At 38.7% G+C, this 23030-nt stretch overlaps 1 protein-coding gene and 1 long non-coding RNA gene across 2 annotated transcripts in view; one reads left to right on the forward strand and one right to left on the reverse strand.

Annotated features, from left to right (window-relative positions):
• Positions 1–1063: 1063 nt before the first annotated feature.
• LOC112541226 (uncharacterized) lies at positions 1064–14971 on the reverse strand. Its single transcript, XR_015795799.1, has 4 exons — positions 14837–14971; positions 14056–14441; positions 10870–10964; positions 1064–4394 (listed from the first exon to the last, which is right to left on the reverse strand). It is a non-coding gene; the product is annotated as an uncharacterized LOC112541226 (long non-coding RNA).
• A 39-nt stretch (positions 14972–15010) lies between these two features.
• UFL1 (UFM1 specific ligase 1) overlaps positions 15011–23030 on the forward strand; it is a 36841-nt gene continuing 28821 nt past the window's right edge. The window contains exons 1-5 of the mRNA XM_007433075.3: positions 15011–15167; positions 17912–18057; positions 20592–20620; positions 21457–21554; positions 22566–22680. Coding sequence (XP_007433137.1) covers positions 15091–15167; positions 17912–18057; positions 20592–20620; positions 21457–21554; positions 22566–22680 — 465 coding nt within the window. The 5' untranslated portion in view covers positions 15011–15090. The remainder of the gene's footprint in view (positions 15168–17911; positions 18058–20591; positions 20621–21456; positions 21555–22565; positions 22681–23030) is intronic.

The raw sequence follows: 23030 nt of genomic DNA on the forward strand, positions 1-23030 counted from the left end.
TCTTGTTATATCTGCAGTGGAATTACAGGTTTCAATTAGGGACAAGCAACAACCATTATAAAGTGATACTCTTTAATGTTACTTTCGGAAGTCTGCATCAAGGGCAAAAATATTAGCATTTGTCTCCTCACCCTTCCTTTCTTTTTGTTTCGTTTTCAACTTTCAAACTGTATTTTGGAAGCCAGAAGTTTAAAAATAAATCTTAGGCAGAAAGGAAAAGGAGCCAAAAGTTTAGGATTCCTCATTATCCAGTGTAAATTCCTACTGCCTCACAGTTATTTCTGTCAAATGGAGAAACCTGTTCACAGATTACGGGCATTTCCAGAAAACTATCCATTATCTAAGCCTTGTTATTTCAGTTTAAAATGTAGCCAAATCACTCTGCTTGTACCTTTATTGTGTTCGGATATTAACACCATGTTCTGTCCGCTTCAATTGGGAGGGAATATCCAGATGTTTGCTAATCAAGTTGACCAATCATCACTTGTCTCTGCCTTCCAATCAATGATTGCCTTTACCTGTTTGCATCTGATAATAGATGGATCCTGGAGCAGATTTTTTTTTTTTTAAAAAAAAGCTCTCTATAAGAAGACAAGAAAAGTAAACATACTGGCAGTTTACCTCCTCTTTCCATAATCCTTGTACTTCTTTATTATAATCACAACAGAAGCTTTAATTGGGTGAGCACTGAAAGAAGACAAGATGTATGATTGAACAAGTGTCTACATGAATAAACTTCTTGGAGATGCTACAGAAAGACCTTTCTCCAGGAAGAGAGAAATGTCATGAAATGTCTGAATATCTGAATGTTGTTGGACATGATTGGTTTTTGAAGAAAAACTTTTTTTTTTTTGGCAAGATGTAAAATCAGGAAGAATTATACATACAAATATTGGACTATGCAGTGCACTCTGTGTTGAGCAGAGTGCAGCATTACTCCTGTTGTGCAGAGTGCAGCAATACTTCCAGAAAAGTTTGCCCAGGAAAAATACACATCAGCATGAGAGATTTACAAAATGCAATGTCCATATCTTGTTCTCCAAAGAAATCCAGCCAGAAAATATATACTAACTGGTGTTTATTGATAAAAAATGAAACACTCCATAAAATACAAATATCATACAAAATATAGGAGAAAACACGTCTTCTCATGTATTTTAGCATCCAAGACTTATCAACAACACAAGCTTAACAAAGTCTCTAGCCAAAAACTCTCAGAGAAGAGGTACACTACTTGGTTATTAGTTACAACTACATAACCCATAAAAAGTGACTACATGGTGGCTAAAACTCTACTGAGAGGCTGGGCATGTAATCCTCCCATTATATTGCCAATACGTACCCCCCCACTGGGTAACTAACATACACATGCTAACAGGTGGCAGTAAATAGCAGTATACGTGCAAACTAAAAAAACTAAACAAAGTCATACGATTTACTTAGCCATAACAAACTGTTTTGCAGATAACGAGATGTAACCTTCCCATGTGAAAATCCTAACACTCTGTTGGCATCATCAGGGATTCAATAAATTTTCAGTAAATGGGGCATTCCAGTGGCACAAGAAACAAAGCAAAACAGTCATACAGAAGACCTCTGTTCCTAAATTGTAAGATAATTACATTTACTAGGCTGTAAGCAGTTTACATGGACAGACCAAGACAGCTGTAAAAACAAATTAATTAAAATGTCATTCCTAAACTGCTTCCGTTGTCACCTAAATAGCCATCTTATTCATCTCATTATAAGCAGCACCTGGCTATTAACAATTTCATATGGGTCAGTTCTCATTAAATACTATCCTCTTCTCCTTTGTTCATCTGTGGTGTGTTCAGGACAACCTTTCCACAATCAGTTTTTCTTCAGAGTTCAAACCAGTACAGCTTCATCTAATCAGGTTTTTTTTAAAAAAGAAAGCAAATGTAAATACAGGTAGCATTAAAATTGCAAGAAGGAGAGAAGTCACCTGTATCCTTTACCATCTACAGTTCTGCAAGTGCTTTTAAAAACTACAGGGCAGCATGAAGTGGTTAAAGCTAGGGTTAAACTTGGCAGTTCAATAAATAAGGCTCTGATCTGTACATTTTAGGGATATTAGGATAGGCAGGGAAGATTGTAACTGCCTTTAAATAAATGTGGCATTAATCAAAAGAAAAGAATATGATCTGAGGGAGCAGGTCTTTCTCACTGCAAATGTTTTTATTTCTATACCACTCTTCCTCCAGAAAAGCCTAGAGCAATTTACCAAACACCAATTATTTTAATAAGAACAATAGCCTTTCAGTCTAGTTTAAACCTATTCAAATGTTGGGACACAACTAAAGTTTGAGGAGAATGACCAAATTGGACTAGAGTTGGAAAAGAAATCAGATTCATTTTGTAGTTATTGAGTTTGATCCACTGCAATTCAGCATCCTCAGGAATGTAAACGGAATATTAACAACTGGTGAGCTAAGAGAAAATGATATGATTATATGGGCAGTTCTTTTTTAAAAAATAACTCTGTGATTTTTAAGATAAAGAGAGAAAAACTAAGAACTAATAATGAAGATAGAAAGTAGAGGAGAGAAAAAAAGTAAAGCATGAAAAAGAAAAGTCAAAAGTGCAGAAAGAAAAAAATACAGAAGAAAAATGACTTCCAACTTTCTTTTACAACAAATATAAGTATCAATTTGCTTTCAACTGTTACTTTAAGTTTACAACATAACTTTCATTTTTCAATTGTCTAAGGCATAAAGGCAATTCTTGAGGCAGATCCCAAATGGTGCTCCTCTACTGTTCCAGTCACAGCCAACTTCATCAATGCGATCGGCTCCCAGCATTCCAACAGCGGTATCCTGTTTCATTCGATAACAGACAAGAAGGCCTTTGATAAAAACAGGACAGGAAAGAAACGGGCAGCTGTAATGTGAAAAATCGAATGATTTTTATGAAAATCACCTTTTTTTTTTCAATTACCAAGCAATTAAAAAAAATGATCTAGATGTGATTGAGTGAGGTTGTAAAGCCCTTCGCAGAACCATGTTTCAACTGGGCAGGGACAGTAATTCAAGTGGGCACTAGCACCTAGCCATCTTCATTTCAAAACCTCTTATACCAGACAACAGAAGGCTTTACAGCTCCTGTTTCACTCTGTTTTCACTTTTAAGCCTTCAGAAATAGTTTTAAACCAACCCATCATTATCCTCACCACAACCAACCTCAAAATGTTTCAAATGAAGCAATGAGTGCATCCTCCAGCAGAACTAAAGTAATGCCCCCTCCCCATCATATCCAGAATTCTTATGTCATGCAATTTTGGGGATATTTTGCTTTACAAAATACTTGAGCACCAAGCTACCATTTCTCTAAGCTGTTTTAGACTGAACAGATGAGGAATTATTTTCCATAATTTCACCTATATGAGGAGGGAGAAAGTCTGGGAACCATAGGGAAGAAAAAATGAATTTCTCAACATGAACTCAAAGCTCTGCAGCACTCCAAGGCTTCCATCAGATTCCTGATAAAGTGCAGGCAAGTAGGAAATCATTATTTTTTTTTAAATCATGGCAGCTTGAGGGTGGTACCACCTTGGCACTCAGAGATGATCATGTCAATGGACTATTGTAACACCCTCTACAGGGGGCTACCCTTGAAGAGTATCTGGAAGCTTCAACTGGTGCAAAATGCTGTGGCATGGGCAGTTATGTGTGCTCCTAGAATGACGCATGTTACACCTCTGCTCCGTGAGCTGCACTGGTTGCCAGTTTGCTTCAGGGTTCAGTTCAAGGTGCTGTTTTTGACCTTTAAAGCCCTACATGGCATGGGGCCGAGTTATTTGAGGGACTGCCTCACCCTGGTTGCATCTACCCATCCCATCAGACCTGGCAGGAGGGTCATGTTAATCCTGTCTACTAAAGAGTTTCATCTGATGGGACCCAGGAGACTGGTCTTTTCTGCCATGGCACCTGCCCTTTGGAATATCATTCCCCCCAAGGTAAGATTAACCCTGACCCTACTGGCATTTAGGAAATCCCTGAAAACTTGTTTTTTTCAACAGGCTTGGGGATCCCAGAGAAATGGCAAGCCTGCAAGATGGTTATACTGTATGTAGGATGCTGGTCTGTTCTCCCATGGTTTTATTTTTAATTTTATTTTTATTTGTACTTGTGTCTTTTTTTAATTATTTTAATGGCTGCCCAGAGTCATGTCTGTGAGATGGGCGGCTATATAAATCTGATGAATAAATAAATAAACCATAGATTCCCCCCTCTGGATAGTAGCATACTCACCAGAGAACTTGTCAACTTTGGAACTGTCACCAACTTCACTGGATGTTAGGAGACTAAGGAATAGGAGTTAAGATATGGAGAAAGAGAAGGAACATGTAGACTGGAAACAGCACAGAGTAAGGACTGTAGAGGAATGTGGAGAAGGAAGAGACAGGAAAATAAGAATCCAGAACAAGGAAAGGAGAAAACATGAGGTAGAAGAACATGGGTTAGTGTGCAGGATAGCCCTGGTGAGAGGACAGCCTTGGGAAAGAGAGGAAGATGAAGAAAGATGGAAATAGTGTTATGGTGGGTATAAGCTATGTTTGGGATCAGGGTAAGGGTTGGCTGTCAGAGCAGTATAACTGCATAACTTTTCCAATTTTTAAATGGAGTTATGTCAGGAAAAAGGTATTTGACCCACCTGATCTAACATTCTAAGCTAATTGATGACCTAGCACTCTTAAGGCTTAAACAATTTTATATCCCTCTATCATTATAAAATTTGGTAATAAAAGAACAAAAGGGAGGGGAGGAAGGATCAAGGAAGGTATCAGATGGTTATGGGGGCCAGCGAAAGATTTTAACAGTGATTAGCAGATGGCGATATGATTGGGATTGATGTAACAGAAGAAATGGGATTGGCAACTTGGTCTTGGTCCCATCTTTTAACTGAATAGCCTCTTCTTTTGGTCCTGAATGCCTTATCATTGAATACTTTGACCTCAAAGTGTTGCTAGTGAATACCATGTCTGTCTGTAATAAGACCATGATCTTTCACAATTTGGGAAAGCAGTCCTGGCATGTATCACCAATCATCCTGGATAAGGATGGAGGAATTCCTACACTCAAGATCTACTCACCAGGATTTCAAATGCAGCTATAGCCACAACTTCAAGGACATGGGCAGCGGGGGTGGGGGAGTGGTAAGGTGGTAGGATACCAGTTTGGGCTGAGGCTGGGCTACAGAAACAAGCTAGAGATTTTGTTGGTGTACTGTCTACCCAGCTGAACAGCAACATCTCTTCATAATCTTCTGAATCTCATGGTAAGGCCAGTATTGGATTCCTCTCGGCTGTTAGTACTGGGAGATTTCAAACTGCTTGACCTGAAGTTTGCATTTGGGATAGCTCAGGGATTCATGGCTTCTATGGCAATCATAAGCTTGTCCAAGTTAATATCCAGTCCAAAGTGGACACATGCTAGATCCAGTTTTTATCTTGCAGCTGACAGTATGTGATTTGAACGTGGAGGACACTGCTATTAGTGCTTTGTCATATTCAGACAAAGGCTTTGTGGTCAGCCTTCAGTTAATTACCATTGCTGACCCCTGCAAGGATGGAGGGGGAAATCTAAATAAGAAGGTTTCCTCCAGATGCTTTATGGATCTGCTTGTATTCAAAGGTGCCTGGAGCTTTTTTTCCCCAGTAACATGACAGACAGTTCTGCCACAAGGTTATCTCTGTGATAATGAAGTAACAAGGGCATTGGACGGGATTGCTGCAGGCAGCCTTTTCCTGTCCATGTTACACTTTTCAGTGTTTGTTTTTAATCAAGGATATTCCACCTTTCCTTAGATCACCCAAATAGTTTGAAGTGATCATAATCTTAATATATTACCGTATTATTCAAACAACTCCAAATGGATTCCGGGTGGCTCCATGGTTCACCAAGAAGCCCTGGGAGAAGTAGCAGCATTCCATTCCACTAGCATTCCAAATGACCTCTGGAATGCTAGTGGCAGAAGGTGAAGCATCAATATGACTGGAGACAAACATGAGTTGAAGATTGGGCGTACACTGTGGTGGTGATGATGGTGGTGGTGAAATGCCAGCATTTTTCTGCCCATACTGCATTGTTGGAATGTTATCCAGCAACACTGTTTGAGGTATCTCACAAATCATTGTGGAAGGGTGGATTACATTTTCTTTAGGCTGCTGGATTTTATTCACTTTCCTTTGGAGCTAGATGCCACATTGACATGTTCTTATACTTGGGACAATGACAAGCAAGACTACATGGGGTTTTCTTAAACTTGTGAGCCATGAGAAAGTGAACCAAAGTCTTTGTCACTTGAGTTTGACCACCTATGTATTGGATCCTTGCCTCTTTCAAGCAGGGATGAAGTTTTAAGGTTGAGAAGTGATTAATGTCTCTTTAAGGGAGAGAGTTGCACCTTCTGTCTTAAAGGAGAAAATTGTGCATCCTTATCTAAAAGACTACCTCTAGATCCAATAGAGTTGGACAAATTCTATCCGGCCATTAAACGACCCTTTTAAGAAAACACATTAGAGGAGATGTTGCAACTGCAGTTACAAAGAACCCTAGATAAAGCAGATTATTTTGACACTTTTCAGATGAACTTCAGACTTGGGTATGGGGTGGAAAGTGCATTAGCCATCCTATGGGTGATCTCCATCAAGAGGGCAGCTTTCCTGTTCTTATCAACAGCCACTGATACCATCAACTATGGTATAGTTCTGAACTGCCTGCAAGGGATGAAAGTTGTAGTGTCCAGTCCTTCCTTAGTGAACAGTTCCAGTAGATAGTGATGGGAAAGGATCATTCAAGCTTTTTTTTGGGGGGGGGGGGGTGACTTCAAGTCAGTTTTTGACTCCTGGCAACTGCCTGGACAAGCCCCTGCAGTTTTCTTGGCAAGGTTTTTCAGAAGTGGTTTGCCATTGCCTCCTTCCTAAGGCTGAGAGAGAGTGACTGGCCCAAGGTCACCCAGCTGGCTTCAGGCCTAACGCAGGATTAGAACTCATGGTCACCTGGTTTCTAGCCTGGTGCCTTAACCACTAGACCACACTGGCTCTCTCAAGCCTTTATCTACTTCAGTAAGGGGTTCCACAGGGTGCACCTCTCTCCTCCATGTTTTTTCAGACCTATATGAATCCACTGGGGGAGGTCATCCATCATTGTTGGTTAAGGTATCTCAGAATTGGAGGGCAGCAACGAGCAGCTTACCCGATGTTTGGAAACCATAAGGGATTGGATGGGACAAAATACACTGAATTGCAGTTGGAAATCCTGTTCAAAAAACACTTCAATGGTTCTAAGTCACTCCTGCTGACTCTGGGAGGGACTGAATTCCCTTAAAGGAGCATGTTTGCGACCAGGGAATGCTCCTAGATTCATAGCTCTGACCGGATTAACAGATCGAGCCTATAATAATAGTGAAATCTTTGGGGAGTTGGTATGATCAATCACACTACAAAAATAGTGTAAGTAATAATTAATTTTAAGGGGAAAATATTTTTGTCCAAACACTTTTCTTTTAAAGTGTTATAGCCAATTTAAATAACAAACATGTTGTTATCTGCTAACAGATTATCTGCCCAAAGATTTAGATGGCAAGAGGTTAAAACAAAGACTCTTTATATACTGACATGTAAGATGCAGTCATATTTTCCACTGAAAGCAGGAAGATTTGCACTAAAGAATAGGGACTTGATTAAAAAGAACATGCCTGAAGCAATGCATAGATGCCACATATTTTTTTGTGATCAGTAATCTAATCCAGGATATACACATGAGTGCATGTCAAAGGATGGCGACAGTGCTGAATGATTTATTTTGAGGGATGGGATTAAAGGATTATGTTAATACTATTGCCAGTGATCAAAATAAACTGGGCTGATCCCTTTTCAAATGATTCTGTATTTATGGGCTTTTTTTGGCCTGTATTCAGAAAAGGATTATCTATGTCCTGAAAATTTTCCAAGTCTTAGAATGCTGCTATATGTGAACTCATGCAGCCATGCACATGGACATTATCAGATCAGTTTCTGGAAATAGTAGCTCAGTTTAACAGCATATGTATAAACACTAAATGGATTAAACTGATTTTCTGCTCCTTTTTATTTGGAGTTTAGTCTGGGATATGATCCTGAGACTGCTTTGGTCACTTTTGTGGATAACCTACATTGGAAATAGGGTTACTAGTTCTCCTGAAGTTCTTAGAGCTTTTGATACCATCAATGACAGCATCCTTCTGGGCACTCTGGCAGGACTGAGCTTTGGGGGCAATGTTCTGGTGTCAATCTGGTCCTTCTTGTGATATACCAGAAAGTGGTACCCTGAATCTTGTCTTCTATGCAGATAACTATATTATGGCTAATTAGACCATGACAAAACCTAGTTTACATATATCTTTTGATTCTCAAAATATTCTTGCATGGATGTATTAGGAGCTTTAATTCCATGGAGTCCTTCGGGCTCTCTGAGCTTGGTTGTTTTCTTGCAAACATTTCATTACCCAGCTAGGTAAGATCTTCAGTGCATTCCAAAGAATGGAATGGGGTTTGCTCTCTGTTTATATACTGTGGCATGCCCTGCCAGTGTTGGTGGGGATGGGGGTTTTGTTTTATTTTTTCCCTCTGGTAGTTCCTTGATTAAGGTATTGTTTACTGCTTGTATGTATACTGGATATGTAGATGACACCTTTGTCATAATAAAAAAGGAACAACTAGAGAAGACACATGAAACCATCAACAACATCTTCAAAGGAATAAAATTCACCAGAAAGGAGAAAACAACAACACGCTACCCTTCTTGGATATCCTCATCAGCAGAGGAAACAACAGCAAATTAGAAACCCAAGTCTATCGGAAGACTACCCACATTAATCAAGTACTCCATTACCAAAGTAACAACCCAACCTCCCACAAGAGGAGCTGTGTAAGAATATTATTCAAATGAGTGCAAATGCATTGCAGCAGCCCAGAACAGCAGAAAAAGGAAACAGACCACCTATACAACATCTTCCAACAAAATCAATATCCACACAACTTTATCAAAAAGTGCCTGACCACTCAACCTACTACACCACAACCAGCACAAGCTATGAAAAGATGTTAGCAAAATTTGAGTTTCTGACTCTCCCCAATTAGGATTCAGTCCGGCAGAAGATCAAACATGAGAGTACCAGCTGAGATTTTAAAGTTTTATTGAAAGTAAGCCAACTGAGTCAGCTGGGGTCTCCCCTTAAGGCAGAGGAGACCCCTTCCACACCCAAAGAAGACAATTTTATACATGTTTCTTACAAAGAGATACAGCAATTAACAAATGATTGGTTGAAATTGGCATACATTTTGGATCCTCCTTATTATTGGGGGAAATTTATCTTCCTGATGACCTATTGGTTGCTAGTCAGAGTTCAGGGCACCCCCCCCCCTTGTCTTTATGGCCTCAACCCTTATGGAGACAGGATGTCTGAATGAGAGAAATGTGTGAAGATTCATGAATGTCTGTGTCTGTGTTATCCCTTTGGTTTTCAAATGTAAAGAAGTAAAGCTAATGTCTGAGAGAAATGTGTATCCCTTTGGTTTTTAAATGTAAAGAAGTAAAGATGATATCTGAGAGAAATGTGTGAAGACCCATGAATGTCCGTGTCTGTGTTATCCCTTTGGTTTTCAAATGTAAATAAGTAAATATGATGGAAACTAAGAGCCCTTTTTCATAAGGTTTCAAAGGATAACACTGCCATACATCAGAAACATCTCAGAAACTATCAACAGATTATTACAACCACATGGCATGTCCATAGCACACAAACCAACCAAAGCCCTCCAAAACATCTTAAGCAAACCAAAAGACCCTGTAGCCCAAGAAGAAAAAACAGGAGTCATCTACAACATACAATGTAAAGACTGTAACAACCACTATGTAGGAGAGACAGGCAGAAGGCTTGCAGAGCACATCCATGAACACCAACTAGCAGTCAGAAGACACGATGAAAACTCCTGAATCTCACAACACATGGAAAGACTTAATCATAGTTTCAACTAGGAAACTGTCAGCATCTTAGACCAAGCTACGTAAATCCAAAAACATGAGGGAATTCCTGGAAGCTTGGTATTCAGACAAGGCAGCCATCAACAGGCACATAGAGATAAACAACATCTACATACTATTCAAAAGAGACAATAGAAAGGAAAACAAAAGACCAGAACATCTCCTCACCAGCAATCATCACCCAGATAAGCAGAGATTAACACCAAGATTACCACCAGACATACAAGCAGTAAATGATACCTTAATCAAGGAACTACCAGAGGGAAAAAATAAAACAAAACCTACACCCACACCAACACTGCAGGGCATGCCACAATATATAAACAGAGAGCAAACCCCATTCCATTCTTTGGAATGCACTGAAGATCTTACCTAGCTGGGTAATGAAATGTTTGCAAGAAAACAACCAAGCTCAGAGAACCCCAAGGACTCCACAGTTCAACCCTGAGCTACGCATATTCGCTTCTACTGGTAGCTTTAATTCCATATTCTATTTCCCTATACACTTGACAATATAACTTAATATAATGTAAAAACCAGTTATAAACAATAATTATAGACTTTTTATTTTATAGGGAGTCTCTTAATTTCCTTGAAAATAAGGCACCTAGGTCTGTAGAATCATACATTAATGTCAAAAGATGCTCAATTATATACAGTAGATATAATGTATACATATTGTGACCACTATATATTGAATTAGAGCAAATTATTAGACTGATGTGATCAATTATGAAATCAGGTTGAGATGTTGAAGGATACAGAGGCACTTAAATTACAGGAGGAGACCAGGCAAGAAGAGATACTGTTATTATATACTCACCTGGATGAGAAAATTATCTGTCAAAGACATCTGAGATCCAGAAAGAATGAAGTAACTGTTCAAAATGTGAGAGCCCAAAGTGGGAAGGCTTGTACCTGGACCAGTCAGAAAAAAAAAGTCTGGATCCGAAGCATAAAAGAAACCTTAAAACTCAGACTCATTAGTGAAGACTTCATTAGACTGGGCACGTGCACAAACCCTGCTTACTAGTGTACTTCTTTTCAGTCTATCTAGAAGTACATCTCCTAGAAGAAATTTCAGATTGTTGTTATATCCCTAATAATCTGCCTTGCATCTTGGTAATAATTTTGTTTCATGTCACTGCTTTTACAGTTTTCTTTAAGACAGAAGAACAGCTTAGCAATGTTGGGTTGACATTGTTTTCTTGAAACATATTATATGCGGTAGTCTTGCCAGTGAACTACATGCATACTTGGTATTTGTGTTCTGTGAGTATATATGAAGTTTGTGTATGGAGTGTGCATGATTTTGAATGCACAAGTTTTTTTACTTCCCTCTGAGCCTCAATTTGGCTGAATGAGATTTTTTCCAAGGACAGATCAATTTGACCCATGGTGTGAATTAGGTAGAATATGCTAAAAGAATTGGCAGTAAATTTATTGGTTAAGGTTGTCGTCCAACACAAAAGCCATCAAGGCATACAACTGAACTAAATGAATAAATCATAGATTAGCTACTAACAGAATGACTCCTCTTTCTACATGAGATTCTAATATAGCACCCCAGGTCTGGTCTGAACTTGATTAAATAAAATATTGTCTGGCTTTTTGAGTATCTTTGAGGTTTTTGGGTGGGGGGGACTTTTTCACAACAGTAGTCATTCAAACTTTTGTGTATTGTGACTTTGTAAATTATCTGCTTCTTTCTTTCCCTCGTCTGTCTACAGACTCGACAACCTAGATTTACATTATTCAATTTATTTCCCGATTCCAGCAATTGGCTTCAATCCAGCCCCTTCAAATCTTCAGTCACTGTAGTCTGGAGATCATCTGACTCATACATTTCTATAGTAAAATTGGAAAAGTGCACCATTGTTGATTCTGTATTATCGCTAGCATATGTTCTTGAACATAAAAACTTGTTGGAAAAATATTGTGATTGAAACACAGTCTTTTTGATTCTAGAAAAAGTAATTTGATATACATGTAAGTCTAAGTACATTTTTTTTTCAGTTTTCCACTGTATTTTTTGTTGTGGGTGCCAAGAAAATAAAACAGTGTGTCCTTCCCGCCCCCCATTTGTCTTCCTTTCCAATTTTCTGTCTCTGTCAGGCCCAGCCCAAGAACAACAATGAAACAGTCCAGTCCAGTTCCTTTATTTGCTTATACCTTATAGAAAGAATCTTGCCAAACTAAATCTATACTACAGCAAGTAGTGGATATACCCTGTGAGATTCTAGGGAGTGGCTATCCTGAATCTCTTACTCTTCTCACTCTCCCCCTGTGGACTGTGTTGCCTTTTCTCTCCTTTCCCCTGCTGGAATGCACCCCCTCCTTCCTGATAGCCTTGATCCCCCACATCACTCTCCTCCTCGTAGATACATTCCATGACAGTGTCCTTCTCCTGTTTAGATATCTGGTAACCCTGCCCAGGCTTGAACGGACAAATAAATCTGATTTGATTTTTACTCTTCTGCAGATGCCCCTGCAATAGATTATAATAATAGCCAGTCCAATATTTATAACAAGCAGTTTGAAAGATTTTTTTTCCCCTGACAGTGTTGGTATAAATGCAATCAAGTAAAATGTTTTTGGTATTCCCTGTATTCTAAGCTATGCTTGGTTTCCCATAATGTCCTTTTCATTTTCCCCAAAGCTAAGTTAGAGAATAAAGAGCATTCAAAGGGATAACTGCGTGAACTATATGAAGTGCTTGATTACAAAATAATTTTTAAGTGGAACCTAAGGAAAGATTTAACAATAAAATGAATAAACTATTCGCCTCACTGGGTTCTTCCTCATGGCCCCATTAAAGTGTTATCATCCAATCAGAGGGCTCATCCTCACAACCAAAGACTCTTCATGAATCATTTTTCAGTGACACATCCTCATTGTGACATTGCCTTTGTCTCATCCCCAGTCCATAGTGGAGATAGCTTAACATCATATTTTTACTGACAATTACTATTGGTACCATATCTGATCATAAAAATTTACTGACATGCTTCTTGAATTCTTTTTTTTTTTAACCCCCTCCTCCTCTGCCACAACATCTCCCAGGAAGGACAGAATTATATGATATTAATGTTCTTCTTTCAGGCTGCAACCATGCTACCACCACTGTAGCCAAATTTTGTATGGCTGCAGTGAAAACGTGGCAACTAAAAATGTGACAAATTTGTTGGTTTGGACACATACCACTAATTTTATTAATTTAATCAGGGGGGTGATAAGCTGATCTTTGATCACAGAAATAAATTTGATTTGATTTGATTTTTACTCTCCTGCAGATGCCCTTGCAATAGATTATAATAATAGCCAGTCCAAAATTGATAACAATCAGTTTGAAAGGTTTTTCCCCCTGAAAGTGTTGGTATAAATCCAATCTAGAAATAAAAAATTGACCCAACACATTATCTTATTAATTAATTCTCCCGTCCAGGCTCCCAAATCTCCCAAATATTCTGTTGCATGAGCAGACATTCATTCATCTGACACTATCCAGCCGTTACTGGTCACTCTAAGCTAAAACTCTCATCGAGGGAGTTAGAGTAGACAATCACTGGACTTGCACAGAAAAGACTGTTCAAAATGTGATCAGCTACAAAGCTTTACAGCAATGCTTTGTATAAAAAGTAAGTTTGGACTGATTTGGGCAGTTAGCTGACAAGCATTGTACACCATCTAACGTAACACAGTCCTTTATGTGTCTACTCAGAAATGAGAGAGGCGTTGTATTTGGTAGAGATAGCAAGCAGGATGCCTTGCTGACCTTGTAAGAGATCAAAAACAACGTACGATCAGACCTGAACAGCTGTTATATGGGGGAACACCTAGAAAATCCAGGACTACAGGTTAGAACTGTAAGTCTCCAGAAGGAGACCCTGACATACCAGTTCTGCCCTTTTCTTAAGCAAAAGTACATGGACCGTCCCATCAGACGTCAAATTTGATTTGAAGGCTATTGTACTTAAAGACTGCAGCCTTAGGGCATCTATACACATACCATTTGTCCCGCTTCTGGCTCATTTCCATGCCCCTCCTGATCCCTGTTGTCTTAGTCGTGGAGCTTATTTACTGCCAACTTAGCTGCAATGCATCAGACATCGCCAGGGTCCCGCACTCTGTTGGACACTCCAAAGAGCTTGGGTCAGCTGCTTTTCAGCTTCTGGGCTCTCCTCCCTCTCCACAGAGGAGATTCAGTTGCGGCGGCAGCAGCATAGTCACACGTTATCATTTCAGCTCGATCACTGTCCTCTGTTGTGTCGACTGTTTGCAAAATCACCAAACGCGACCACAGCGTGGAAAGGGCAAGGTTCCGGCTCGTGCTGTTTTCCTGGTTTTTAGCTCTCTGCTACCGGTCAGCTGGGTGGAAGGTGTACAGGTCAGCTCCTGTGGAGTTCCCAAGCGGTCAAAATTAATTGTTACACGGCCTTAGACTTTTTGAGAGTTTGGGGAGAGAAAACGATGTGCAAGGGAACATTTTGCAAAAGAGCTAGAACTGTGGCATTATTGCCTCTTAAGACACTCAGAAGGTGGTGCAACCCTTTGCCCGGACAGCAAATCGTTTCTCCAACAATGGGAAATACGTACTGCTTTTAAAAAAGATTTGCTTCCAACAGGATTGCAGCTTACGAACAGCGTTTTCTTCATTTATTTTTAAAAGCCTTATAGGGACAGCGTATCTTGGGAAATGCCAAGAGTCAGAAGAGTATGCCTGTCCGTGCAACTACGACCACAGCTTCTCCTTCCCCTTCAGGTTTCTGATTCAGGATACAGAAACTTACAGAAGCAGCCGCCTCCACGCCCTCCCCGTTGCAGCTCCGCTTTCTGCCCCGCCGAACGCGCTTTCCTGCAGGTGGCGTCGTCACTGACCGAAGCGCCTTTTGAGAAGATGTGAGGAATATTGTTCCTCCTCGCGGCCGGTCGCTGGAAAGGTTTCGTTTTGCTGACGTGTGACTTTCGAAGTCCTCTTTTGGACACGCCCCTTTCCTCCTACTCCGCCGCCTTTCCTCCCTCCCCGTCCGGACTCGGGGCTACGATGGCCGCTACGTGGGAAGAAATCGTCAAATTGTCTCAACAGTTTCAATCCGCTCAGTTCGCTCAGGCGACGCAGAGGTGAGGGGAGGGGAAAATATTTGGCAGGCGGAGCGAGGAGGAAGACCCCCCCCCTGGGTCACGAATCACGTCTCCTGCGAGCCCGCGCGCGACCCTTCCCGCTGCTCTGTAACGGCCCTCATTTTATGCCCGTTAACGCTTTCCCTGGTCAGGACCGTAATGCTTGTGAAAGCGACGCGCCCCTTCCCCGCTTTTAATAAAAGGGGTGGCCTCTGAGCAAATCTTCCGTAATCTCTCAAATAGGACTGCCCTTTCTTCCTTCCTTTCAAAAGCATCACCTGAGATACTGCATACCTGAATTGCTCCTGTCAAGTGATGATTTTCCCATCTCGTATCTTCATGCCAGGAAGCAACCAAACAAGCAAATGTGGGATTTGCTAGATTTTCTTGTAAGCCTACTGTCAAAGGGATAAGTCCAGATCCATATAAACAAAACGCTCGCCCACATATATCTATTTAGCATGTCTGGGCTTCCTTGCTGCTGTTGCTGCTTTTCCTGTACATGAAATCTACCACTGTGGCCTTCCTGTCTGCAACATGCTTATAGGTGAAAGGGTTTTCCTGGTGACATCTTCAAATGTGCAACACTTACAGTACCAGTTTCTTTCACAAAGTGCAACAATCTCATAGTAAAGCTTTATTGTGGAAGGCATTTTTAAAGACCAGAATAACGTGTCTTCTGTCTTCTAAAGTTAATGTCACAAAAACTGTTAAAAATGGTTTCCACTGACGTGGAATGTGTTATAAGCGTTTTTCCTGGCATGCAAATGTTGAAAAAGCTAAAAATCTGAAACTTCTAAATAAAAATCAAATTGTTATTCTCCTATTAAAGGATAAAAAAGAGGGAATTCAGTTCATTGTGAAAAAACAGTCTTTCAATTTTGTCCACACACTTAACGTTAACATATTTATGTTAGAGCTTTGATGAATATTAGAGCAGTGCAACACTTTGGATTCAATTCCAAATAAGAGCATTGGAGTGCATGGGGATACATATGTAGAACATGTAACTCAAATGAGGGGAAGGCAGCCACACAATCCTGGGAAAAGATGCAGTTGTTTTAAAGGGTTGTAATAACATGCTACATTTGTGCCTCCACATTCTGAAGCATCTTTTGGGAATTTAATCTAAAGCATTGCACAGCCCTAATAAATATGATAATCTGCATTATATTGGTGCTTGTTACTTTAGTACAGCATAATTTAAAAGCACCTAGTTCTTTCTATAAATGTTTGAAAATACTACCAAGTGCCCAGTTCAAGTGCAGCATCCATCCTTAGTAGAAAAAATTTTTGGAAGATGGCATTGGCAGACCACTTCCATAGTGTTGCCAAGAAAGCTACCTAAATCTATCCATGAGTCTTTAAGATGTAGAATTTAACTATAAAGTTGAACTTTCCATGGCAGTTCCAATGTTTGTGTATATAGCAAGCCACGTTTTTGTGAATTGTCACATTAACAGTGCTTTACTTCGGTGGAACTCAAACTCTAGATGTATGGATCAACTCCCAAAATACTCTATAATGGCCATACTGGTTGGGGAATTCTGGGAATTAAAGTCCATATGTTTGAAAAATATCCAGATTGAGAAAAGCTGTTTCAGTTTATTACTAACATCATAAAGTATATTATGAACTGGGTTCAATATCAGCCTAGGAAATGGGTGAACAAAACTGACTTTCACACTACTTTCACCACCAACTCCATAGCTTGTACAGCAGGAAATTGAGAAAGAAGGTGGCGTTATTAAAAAACATGTGGTGATAGAACTATCTAATTCAACAGAATTCTTGAAAAAGAATTTTTGAGGAATGAAGTTACAATAAGAAGAATTGGGAAAATTAGCTTTCATACAATCCTTCCATGGATGAATATATTGATCTGACCCTATTGATTTTAAATGTGTTTAACTAGGAAGGAGTTCCCTCAGTGACGGTTGATTCATACTTAAAATATATTTCAGGTAATTGTGGGAAGTCTGTAGAATTTTCAGAAGGCTAAAGTTCTGATAAATTTGAAGTCATTTTCTGAAATCTGCACTAAATATAAAATGTTGAACATGCTACTCATTACTATTTTGGTGTTCATGAAATATTTTGGATACTGGGAGTTTGGTGAAGTTTGATAGAAAATAGAGAAGAAGCTCCAGACCTGATTTATAAACAGCTTTAAACTTTTAATTTTTGACTTGTGGTAGCACATACCACATTGCTGGGATGTGCATTTTTGTCAAATATAATTTTATTTTAATTTGAAATAAATGAATTTTACCTAGCCCCCATCAGCCACTTAGGAGGCAAACAAAAGACTTCAGTATGAAACTGATTAAGGTCTGGTCAATTTCAGGCAGCAGCTGCCTGGAGAGCTCTAATAAACTAAAGTTATATTGCTGAGCTTGGTTACTTGCAGTAGGGAAACTGCTGTGGAGAAAAGCGGCTCAGGAAGAGATAGCTTGTTTAGGCAATCTCTCTGCTCTGCAGAGGGGGAAAAGAAGAAAACTGGTCAGGTACAGGACAACTGGTATTAACTGATTAATGGTGAACACATCAGTGAGAGGGAGAAACTGCAAAGGTTGTAAATGCAAGCATTGGTTGCAAAGTTACTTTTTTATCACCATTGTAACTGAATGGTCGCCTTCCAAGGCCATTGCTAAATGAGGACTACCTGTAGTGACAAAATGTCACTTATTTAAATTCAGATATTTAGGATTACATGCAAGTTGTCTTTTCTTTCATATATACAGACTGTCGGAACGTAATTGCATAGAGATTGTTTCTAAGTTAATTGCTGAAAAACAGTTGGATGTAGTGCATACTCTTGATGGAAAAGAGTATATCACTCCTGCACAGATTAGCAGAGAGATACGTGATGAACTTCACATTCGTGGTGGTAAGTGTTTATCTAATTAATATAATGTTCAAATTTGTCCAAATTTGTTAAGCTTAACTTCTTAAAGCTAACTTATTTTTTAAAAGGAAGATGTTACTGAAATGTGTATCTTTCTTATTTAGGCATTGCAGAATTATAATTCTAAAACTGAAGTCATGGTACAGTAGATAAGTAGTAGATACTGAGATTCTACAAAATCATATTTGCAGTAGAAATATGTTTTTCCTGACATTACAAGGTTGAGAGAGTACTTGAATTTAGCAAGAGAAACAATTTAGACATTTCATTTGTAAAAGCATTAGCCAAAATGCTAATGATAATTTTATTTAAGTTTATATTGAAATGTTAAACTTCTCTATTCAGAAATTCTACTGAGTTCAGTGGCATTTCCTGTCAGGTAAGTAGGTATATGAAATCCCTTTTATCTAGCTAGATATTGCTTGACTAGTGTAATACTGTCAGGTCCAGCCCAAGAACAACGATGAAACAGTCCAGTCCAGTCCAGTTCCTTTATTAGCTTACACCTTATAGACAGAATCTTGCCAAACTAAATCTACACTACAGCAACTAGTGGATATACCCTGTGAGATTCTAAGGAGTGGCCATCCTGAACCTCTTTCGCTTCCCATGCTCCTATTGCAGACTCAGCTGCCTCTTGCCTCCTCCTCATTCCTGGAATGCACCCCCTCCTTCCTGATAGCCTTGATCTCCCACATCAGTCTCCTCCTTGTAGATACGTTCCATCACAAATACTCAGTGATCACTGCTTAAAAGGAATGGCAAGAAAACTATATGGATTACAAGTACAGTATTACTCTCTGATGAAATATTACAGATCTTTGATCTTTTTACATTTTTACAGGTAGTCCTTGACTTACGACCAGTCTTTTAATGACTGTTCAAAGTTACAGCCTTGGAAAGAAGCTGTCATAAAACATCCACCCCCAACCCACAGTGACGTGACCACATTCTGGGCACTTGGCAACCGGCTTCCATTTATGACCAGTTGCTAAGTGCCCCACAATCATGTGACCACCATTTGCACCATTGCAATCTTTTCTACCAGCTTCCCCAGAAAGTCAGTGGGGAAGCTGGCAGGAAAGGTTGCAAGTGGAGGGGATGGAGGAGAGCTGAAATCCTTCTGCAGGCTGCGGGAATGGAGCTCAAATCTTCAGGATTCAAGCTCCATTCCTGCAGCCCACTGAAGGATTTCCCCTCTGTGCATGGAAGAGAGGGGAAGCCCCCTCGGTGGGCTGCAGGAACGGAGCTCAAAATATGAAGATTTCAGCTCCGTTCCTGCAGCCCCACAAAGGATTTCTCCTCCATGCACAAAGGGGAGAGGAAACCCTTCAGCAAGCTGTAGGAATTTTTGAGAGCAAAAGGGCTGCCTGCTGGGAGAATTTCAGCTCCATATGGAACTGAAACTGTCTGGCAGGCAGCCCTTTAACTCTCAAAGAGCTACTTGCCAAGAGGAGATGAAATCCTTCAGCAAACAACTCTTTCACTCTGTCCACTTAACGACCCTGGAGATTATTTAACAACCTCAATCGGGAGTGCCTGGATTGCGGTCATTGAGTGAAGCAGTCACATGGGCATCTCACTTAATGACTGCTTCGTTCAACAATCAAGATTCTGGCCCCAATTGTGGTCGTTAAGCGAGGGCTACCTGTATAAGAAGTGCTTCTGAGGTACTTCAGTTTGGTTCAGGACTACTTTGCTTGGAGTATTTTTTCCTCTCCAATGAAGTTTTCTTGACAAATATTGCATAACTTCCTTCATTCTCCTGAAACTGACATTTTCATGATAAAGGCAGTACTCCTGTAATATGTAAAATACTTTCCAAGGCAGCTTTCATTCCTGTGAATATGTTCATACTGACACTTGTAGTAGCACCTTCATAGCCATCAAGGAACAGAGATGATTGTCTTAGCTCTTTTGATATTCATTGTAAGGATTATCTTCATGTCTGTAATATGATTGCAGTTTATATTGCAGAATCTAGGAAAAAACACTGTCCATCAAGACTTCATCCCTAGGAATCTTGTTCTTTCTTTAGTCAAATTAATGTTTGCATTGTTGAACTAACTTCATGTTCCCTTCAGCCAAGAAAGAAGGCATCTTCACACCCAGATTTAAAAAGAAATAATAATTGAATCAACCCCTCCACAGAAATAGCATGCCATGTCATTTTGGATGGAAGGGTTCTTGCATGCTTGTACTCTGCATGTCAGGATTTTCTTCCTCTTTACTATTCCTTTGCTATTTCTGATAGTGTTGGTATAGTCTTTGCATATAAAACTGTAGAAGTCCAGCTCTGCATCATAAATGGTATGTTTCCCACAGTGCAAGAGAGTATATACAGCTGAAAGTAGCATACAGACAGTGGCAGCCATGCTGGAGAAAATATTATAGGCAGCAGTCATACACATAATTCATGTTTAAAGTTGTCCCAAGTAACTGGAGATTTGGGGTCAAAATGTAAAAGATGAACAAATATTAATATTTCATGTACATTCATTTTTACCTTACTACAGGTCGGGTGAACATTGTAGATTTGCAACAGGTAATTGGCTTTCTTATAAACATTGTTTATTTTTTCTATATTGAGTCAGCAGTTTATAGGTATTTTTAATAGTTCTGTCATTAAGAAATTTTTAAAGGAGGTATAAACATCTAATTGCTATCTGTGGAGTCCTTGGGCTTCTCTTAGCTTGGTTCTTTTCTTGCAAACTTTTCTTGCAAATTTGCCTCTGTTGGTAATTGCTATCTATAGAATTTATAATAACTGTAGATATCACCTATTTATTTTCTATTGTGTTTCTATCTTTATAATTTTGTAGTTAAATAATTTATTCATATAGAAATATTCTATCATACTGTTTTAATTTCTTTAATTTCTTTTAAAGCTGTAACTTTTCAAGAAAACTTTCCTTTTATTATCCATCCATTGTTATATGTTGGTGAGTGAATAAATAAAAATATTCACCGATGCATGCAAAAAATTAATATTTCATTTCCATTAACCTTTTTTTCTTCTCAAACTTCAAGTAAATTGAATTATTTCATAACAGACATTATATTTTTTAGTGAAATGTGTGTTTTATCTTGTCTTAATTGTTCTTTTCTAGGATCCATTTTTTTTGTTAAAATTTTGTGTATTGAAATAGCTGCTAAATAATTATATAGGAATTTGACAGTAGATTGTTTTAACAGGAAATAGTACATTAGATTTATTTTGCTATACTATTTGTAAAACCAGATACATTTTGATTGCACTGTTGAGCTAGCTGTAAACTACTGTTTATTCCGTTTCAATTGCTGCTAATTTGTTGAATTCTGGTCAGTGATAGTAATAAAATACTAATTAGTAACTTATTCCTCCCTTTCTTGCTCTCCCAGGTAATAAATGTTGATCTGCTCCATATTGAGAACCGAGCTAACAACATTGTCAAATCAGATCGAACAGTTCGATTGGTATTGGGACAACTTATAGATGAGTGAGTTCTTCTAAGTATAATTACATGCAATCTAATTATGATTGAGACATCATTTTTAGGAATAGATTTATCTGCATTTACATAAACCTTTCAGGTTTCAAACCCAATCAAATGCCATTCTAGACTCTTATTGTAAACTGCCATACATTGTATCTTTCTAGTTAAACTGGGGACAAATAGTTCATCTTGAAATTCATGGTGTCATGGTCTATGTGGTAAAAAAATCCAAAGTAAAGAAAAGCACTCTGGATTTATTTTATATAGCATGATTAAATAAGACTTGGAGGGGAAGAGCTATAAAGAGAAAGTGCAGTGAAAATAGAGGCTTTTATGTCCAGTGTCTAAAATGAAGGTGGAGGAGAGCAGTTAATGTCAGTAACAAGTAGTCTATGTTTGGGGACTACTAAAAGCGACTGAAACAAATAATAGAAAATTTTACTGCATACAAAAGTTCCCTTTTAAGTTCCAGTATTTGGAGTTTGGGATTTTAGCAGAAGGAAATACTAAATTTTATGAACTACATGGAAGTTCATGGAATAACAAAAACAAGAAATAATTAGCTATTTGTGTATCTCAGCTTTCATTTTGCAGTTACATAGACCTGTGTGCGCTTATATTCTGTTATAGACTGGCTGTGAGCAGCTTACGAGAAAAAACAATGCATTAAAAACTGTAAACAAAAATGACACGAAAACAATACACCCGCTAAGGACAGGCCCAAATTAACATTCCCCAAGTCCTATTAAAACCCAGCAAGGAAACAGAGGTCCAGAGGTGTGATGGCATACTGTTCCACAAACAACAAAAGTTACCTGAAAATATAGAGCTTAACAGTAGTTTCCATTTGAATAAAATGATTCTGTTCCTTGAAAGTTTTATAGTCAAGCATCATACAGCTATATCTTTTCTGTTTTATCATCAAGTACCACTCCTAAACCAAATACGGGTATGATGTACATTAATAGCACATTTGAAATGTTATATTAATACTGATTCTTCATTTCATATTAGACATTATTTGGATCACATAGCAGAAGAAATAAATGACAAGTTGCAGGAATGTGGCCAAGTGAAAATATCTGACTTGTGCAAGACATATGATCTTCCAGGAGACTTCTTGAAGCAGGTAATTCATCTGAAAATTACCTTCTTTCACCAAAATTAAAAATATTTCATTTGGCAGCTATTTGGATTGCCAGATATATCCTAAATGTTGATTTTAGTGTGATAACACTTTTTTCTTTTTAAATCTTAACTGATCTCATATGCATGGCTTTAATTTAGTTATTTCGGTCATATTGTTAACTGCTGCATTGAATCCAATTCCTTGGCATGTAAGAGAAGTACTGTAAGTGGAAAAGAGCAGGATGAATTGATAGGAAGAAAAATCGACAATGAGTGATAGCGGTCTATTGCTTTAACATTTGAATTACACATTAGCAAGGTCAGTTAATATGTAATATAGGGGAAATATAG

Source organism: Python bivittatus, unplaced genomic scaffold (assembly GCF_059951505.1).
Source record: "Python bivittatus isolate LINGU-HERP-01145 unplaced genomic scaffold, Pbiv_v1 ctg000020_np1212, whole genome shotgun sequence".
NCBI classification, from domain to species: domain Eukaryota; kingdom Metazoa; phylum Chordata; class Lepidosauria; order Squamata; family Pythonidae; genus Python; species Python bivittatus.